This window comes from Syngnathus typhle, unplaced genomic scaffold (assembly GCF_033458585.1).
Source record: "Syngnathus typhle isolate RoL2023-S1 ecotype Sweden unplaced genomic scaffold, RoL_Styp_1.0 HiC_scaffold_43, whole genome shotgun sequence".
Lineage (NCBI taxonomy): Eukaryota > Metazoa > Chordata > Actinopteri > Syngnathiformes > Syngnathidae > Syngnathus > Syngnathus typhle.
Window position 1 is genome coordinate 165,980 of NW_026871949.1, and position 6,389 is coordinate 172,368.

Genomic DNA, 6,389 nt, shown 5'->3' on the forward strand with positions numbered 1-6,389 from the left:
CCCGTCACTCTGGTTAGGTTGGCATGGAAAAAAACGCTCTCGGGTGCTTTAGAGTGCCGAGTTTATTACTGCGTAATAAGAAATGACCATCTACAACGTTTGGTTTATGTTTTATAAGCATTTTTAATTTTATTGCTTAAATCGCATTTTCTCGGCGAGCTGAGCACTTTTTCTGAATTGTGCCGCTCCCGTCACTCTGGTTAGGTTGGCATCGAAAAAAACGCTCTCGGGTGCTTTAGAGTGCCGAGTTTATCACTGCGCATGAAGAAATGACCACCTCCAACGTTTGGTTTATGTTTTATAAGCATTTTTAATTTTATTGCTTAAATCGCATTTTCTCGGCGAGCTGAGCACTTTTTCTGAATTGTGCCGCTCCCGTCACTCTGGTTAGGTTGGCATCGAAAAAAACCCTCTCGGGTGCTTTAGAGTGCCGAGTTTATCACTGTGCATGAAGAAATGACCACCTCCAACGTTTGGTTTATGTTTTATAAGCATTTTTAATTTTATTGCTTAAATCGCATTTTCTCGGCGAGCTGAGCGCTTTTTCTGAATTGTGCCGCTCGCGTCACTCTGGTTAGGTTGGCATCGAAAAAAACGCTCTCGGGTGCTTTAGAGTGCCGAGTTTATCACTGCGCATGAAGAAATGACCACCTCCAACGTTTGGTTTATGTTTTATAAGCATTTTTAATTTTATTGCTTAAATCGCATTTTCTCGGCGAGCTGAGCACTTTTTCTGAATTGTGCCGCTCCCGTCACTCTGGTTAGGTTGGCATCGAAAAAAACGCTCTCGCACAGCAAAAACTGGAGTGTTGAATCAACTCCCACAGAGTCAATTTTAACACTTTTTGCGGGTTTATATAGCTCCACACTCTACAGAGTTAAATTAACACTTTCAAAATAGTTAATTATTTAACACTGTACCTAGAGTTACTTTTTAACTCCCTAGACTGGGTTGAATTAACACTATATCGAGTTACATTAACACTATATCAGAGTTACTTTTTAACTCCCTAGACTGGGTTGAATTAACACTATATCGAGTTACATTAACACTATATCAGAGTTCCTTTTTAACTCCCTAAACTGTGTTAAATTAATACTATATCGAGTTACATTAACACTATATCAGAGTTCCTTTTTAACTCCCTAAACTGTGTTAAATTAACACTATATCGAGTTACATTAACACTATATCAGAGTTCCTTTTTAACTCTCTAAACTGGGTTAAATTAGCACTATCGATTTACATTATATCAAAGCTCCTTTTTAACTTCCTAAATTGGGTTAAATTGACACTACATAGTTAAAAGAAAAACCGTACAATACAACCATTAAAATGACAATTCCAAGAAAAATGCATTTTCAAAAACACAATTTATTTTAACTTTTCCCCCAATGCAGTCAGTTAAAACATGAGGGTATAATGTACAAACCTCCATCTGCTTACCATTTATTTTAAGAACTTTCCCCCAATGCAGTCAGTTAAAACATAATAAACGAGGGTATAATGTACAAACTTTCATCTGCTTTACCATATGAGCTTTGAATATCAAATGGTTTGTGACATTTGAGTTCAGTCATTTTCATGACACACCTCTCTTCAGTTGGTAAAACTTTGAAGGCATGGTGGTGTTCAACAAACATCTCTGTAAATAGCTTTTTTGTCAAAAAATAAACGTCATCTTCAACCAGAAGTACATCATCTATTTGACAAAAGACTGGCATGTCTTCCTCCATGGAACTGCAAACAACAAGTCCACCTTTGTACTCAACACCATCGACTTTAACCCAACTTTAAAAAGAAAAAGAAATACACAGAATGAACGAACAATTGAAGTCCAGTAACATAAAATCAATCGGTCTTTATTAATCACAAGACTATTGAACTGTAATTGCTTATAACAAATTCTATCGAACAAAACTCACTTGGTGCCTCATCAAGTTCACTTCCTGGAGACTCTGCGGCCTGCAGCATTCGGCGCAGCTCAGGTGTTGGGGTGAGCCGCTTGGCCTCTTTGATGACGTTATCTCTGAAGAACGGATCCCATTTCTGGAGCAGCAGGTTGGAAACCTCCTCTTCAAACAGGAGTGTGAAGTCTTGATTCATCTATAAGAAAGCAAATGTACTACTACCACATTCAGCACATTTCAAGGCATTCTAAAAATCCCATTTCATACTTACCAATCCCTTTGTATCCAGGAATCTTGGGAAGATGGAGAAGATATCTTGAGTTTTGTCTGAGTCGTGGATGAGTTTTTGGCGATTCTGAAAGGTCTCTCTCATCTTCAGAAAAATTACGGAACTGTCTGTTGTATGGTTGAGCAAGGAGATGGCTTCCTGGTATGTATCCCCATCAAGCTGCTGGTCAACAACAATGGACCTGCGCACATTTGGGCCTCCTGAAAAAAAGCACACAATTCTTTCAAGAAAAAAAACAAGAAACACCCTAGATGAAGTTGTAAGAAAGAAAGAAAAATGAGGGGTACTTAGAGAAAGAAAGACAGTTGCGTAGAGAGAGAGAGAGAGAGAGAGAGAGAGAGAGAGAGAGAGATAGAGAGAGATAGAGAGAGATAGAGAGAGATAGAGAGAGATAGAGAGAGATAGAGAGAGATAGAGAGAGAGATAGAGAGAGATAGAGAGAGAGAGAGAGAGAGATAGAGAGAGATAGAGAGAGATAGAGAGAGATAGAGAGAGATAGAGAGAGATAGAGAGAGAGATAGAGAGAGAGAGAGATAGAGATAGAGATAGAGATAGAGAGAGAGAGAGAGAGAGAGAGAGATAGAGATAGAGATAGAGAGAGAGAGAGAGAGAGAGAGAGAGAGAGAGAGAGAGAGAGATAGAGAGATAGAGAGAGAGAGATAGAGAGAGAGAGAGAGAGAGAGAGAGAGAGAGAGAGAGAGAGAGAGAGAGAGAGATAGATAGATAGATAGATAGATAGATAGATAGATAGATAGACTGACCTCCTCCTGGGGAAAAGCCAGTGGGGCTACTTGTAGATGCATGTCCTCTTCGAATCTTTCTCTGAATCGTTTTCAGACGCCAAGAAATGTATCCGGTGCTGCTTGCAGCATCATAGAAATGTTCCTAAAATGGAAATACATTCAAAATTAATGTGATGTCAACCTCATAAGCTACTGTGAAATTTCAGAATCTAAATGTTACTGTAATGTAGACAAAACATGAAAATTATGTAAACAGAGAGTACAATAATAATGACTATACATAGCCTTTCTTGGAGTATGGGTCTTTGAGGGACGGGAACACTGTCACTATCCCAAGAGCGTACTCTTCTCGAACAGCTTTGCTTGGGAGTTGCCTGAGAAAAGATCAAATTAGCATTAATACAAGGGCCAAGTAGTTAACTTGTTAATAAAAAAAGGATAGTACAGACAAATAGAACACACATACCCGTGTTTATCAATCATGTGTGCCACTATTATATTGACCAACTTTCTTCTGGTAGCATCTGTTAGAGTTTTTGTTGTGTGATACTCTTGGAGGACCTCTTCACCACCTGAGCTGGTACCAAGGACATCTTCAATCAACTTTGAAAAAGAAGCAAAAAAACAAATGTGATAAACTGCCTTTCTAGAGTTTAAGGATGACAAATGTTGATTTTAAGAAACCTGTGAGTACTTAGCACAACCTTTCTAGCAGATGCTGCAGTAAGTGGGCCCTCAAGTCTTGGTTTCTTCCTAGGAACCTCATCTAGGAGTATAGTTGATGTACTTGCACATGAACTGAAGCTTGAATCAGAATAATCGGATGGAGAGGACAAGGAGCAATCGGAAAATTCTAAAAAAAAAAAAAAAAAAAAAAAAAAGAAGGGGGGTGGGGTGTTTATTTGCAGTATACAAAAAGTCATAGAAGATTTTTGATCTAACCAAGCCAACGGCACACCATAGACTCAACTCATTTAATCAATTGATTCTCAGTCTTGATAGGCAATTCAGAAATATTTTCAGAAATTGTTTTAAAGGCATGAATTAGATTAATCAAAAATACATTTGGTATTCATATTGGATTTATGTCAGTTAAAATGACATTTAAACCATTCAATAAAAGTCAGGCTGAATGTCCCTGTTGTGTAACCACAAAGAATGATATTGAATATTTGATCCACCTTTAAGTGTATTAAATGACTTAATTCTGAAAACATTAAATTGAAATTGTTTACTGTATTTCTGTACTTATAAATTTGCATTAGTGTTTTACACATTGCATTATGTAATTTACCCCTTTACATTTCTCACCGTCATTTGAGAAAACTGATAGAGTCACATTGCCTTGGCTGACAAGGTCACTGAAAATGTCCTCATCAACTTCTGTCCCTGTTGCATCTTTGTACACTAATTTTGCGTCAGGTGGCAGGCAAAATCTCTCGATGACTGGAAAAGACAAGATACATCTGAGTGGACCTTTAAGATAGCACTGATCTTGCCTCATTTCACATTCAATAATTTAATCCACCACTGTAAACAAATTCAGAGATAATCCCCTGCATAAAATACATTCTCTTTTCAGTCCAAATCTTAAAAGAAAGGGGCGTTGTTCTGCCCTTTATATCAAACCAAGCATAAGTAAAACAAAAACAAACCTTTGTCATGGAACTGCACAAAATCAAAACATCCATCAACCTCATCCAACTTCACATACTTCTGCTGTTGGCAATACCGAACCTGGATCAACATTTTTCTGAGACATGCAACAACAAACAAATGTCAGTAAACACTTAACATGCAAGAAATAATTATTTAACACTCACATAAACGTTGTGTATCATGCAAGAAATTGTTTCATTATTAATTTCACTGCATGTCTAAGATTAAACACATTCAGCAGCTGCTGGGAGGCTGTTAAAACATGCCACAGCAGGCCCAGTGGAAACGCTCTCATTGATGAACGTGGCAGCGACTAGCTGTAGTGACTGCAGCACATGCTACCGTAATTAACATTTACATTTGAGGCAAAACTGATTTATTAAAACATTGCACCCGCCATGAACTTCAAGTTAGCTTGTTAACATGTGCTAACGTTAGCCCCAAACTATATTCCACAGTTAAATATGAAGCCTTGTTTATACAACCTCTCAAGCACGCGTGAGACTTGGTAAAATGCAAAGGATAACATAGGAAACCGTTTTTTTATTAGTGTTTATTTTTTAGCAAGTGGTAACGTTAGTGGTGAAGTTAACATTGCATTAAAAAAAAAATCCAAACGTTCGCTGTCCAGTGCCAACCACAAAAAATGCTTAGCAAAGTTACATAAATATTCTCAGCAGATGTTTAATTCAATGTTATTGTTCCTACAAGTTTGATTTTGTAGCTTACCTCTCGTGTAAAAGTCCAACTTCGCATCCATTCCTGATTCCAGCAGCGAAATAAACGACGGTTGACCACGCCACGCACAGGAGACTATTGATTGATGCACGGGTTCACCCTGCTGAAAGCCCAGGGGCATAACACATGGGGTTACCTGGACTGAAGCCCAGGGGCCTATCAAGCAAGTTAACTCGGCCGAGATGCACTTTACATCTCTACAGAGTTGATTTGCTTAGGTTGGAATAACTCTGTTAAATAACTCCAACACTGAACACCATTTTAATCAGAATGTGTTAAAATGACACTTTGAGAGTTGAAATCAACTCTGACATGTTTAACCCTGAAATTTCAACACTCCAGTTTTTGCTGTGCGGGTGCTTTAGAGTGCCGAGTTTATCACTGCGCATGAAGAAATGACCACCTCCAACGTTTGGTTTATGTTTTATAAGCATTTTTAATTTTATTGCTTAAATCGCATTTTCTCGTTGAGCTGAGCACTTTTTCTGAATTGTGCCGCTCCCGTCACTCTGGTTAGGTTGGCATCGAAAAAAACGCTCTCGGGTGCTTTAGAGTGCCGAGTTTATCACTGCGCATGAATAAATGACCACCTCCAACGTTTGGTTTATGTTTTATAAGCATTTTTAATTTTATTGCTTAAATCGCATTTTCTCGGCGAGCTGAGCACTTTTTCTGAATTGTGCCGCTCCCGTCACTCTGGTTAGGTTGGCATGGAAAAAAAACGCTCTCGGGTGCTTTAGAGTGCCGAGTTTATTACTGCGTAATAAGAAATGACCACCTCCAACGTTTGGTTTATGTTTTATAAGCATTTTTAATTTTATTGCTTAAATCGCATTTTCTCGGCGAGCTGAGCACTTTTTCTGAATTGTGCCGCTCCCGTCACTCTGGTTAGGTTGGCATCGAAAAAAACGCTCTCGGGTGCTTTAGAGTGCCGAGTTTATCACTGTGCATGAAGAAATTACCACCTCCAACGTTTGGTTTATGTTTTATAAGCATTTTTAATTTTATTGCTTAAATCGCATTTTCTCGGCGAGCTGAGCGCTTTTTCT

General features: G+C 38.4%; 1 protein-coding gene across 3 annotated transcripts; it reads right to left on the minus strand.

Annotated features, from left to right (window-relative positions):
• Nucleotides 1–1,355: 1,355 nt before the first annotated feature.
• On the minus strand, nt 1,356–5,672 carry LOC133148298 (uncharacterized). 3 transcript variants are annotated; one of them, XM_061271392.1, is made up of 10 exons: nt 5,332–5,671; nt 4,599–4,696; nt 4,255–4,389; nt 3,648–3,796; nt 3,410–3,546; nt 3,224–3,317; nt 2,962–3,085; nt 2,183–2,400; nt 1,927–2,107; nt 1,356–1,792 (listed from the first exon to the last, which is right to left on the minus strand). In XM_061271392.1, exons 2-10 carry the CDS (start codon nt 4,690–4,692, stop codon nt 1,704–1,706), a joined length of 1,221 nt encoding a protein of 406 aa, XP_061127376.1. In that variant the 5' UTR covers nt 4,693–4,696; nt 5,332–5,671; the 3' UTR covers nt 1,356–1,703. The 3 variants fall into 3 exon arrangements, with proteins under 3 accessions (XP_061127376.1, XP_061127377.1, XP_061127375.1); XM_061271393.1 differs by lacking the exon at nt 4,255–4,389 and having other exon boundaries at nt 5,332–5,672; XM_061271391.1 differs by lacking the exon at nt 4,599–4,696.
• Nucleotides 5,673–6,389: the final 717 nt, after the last annotated feature.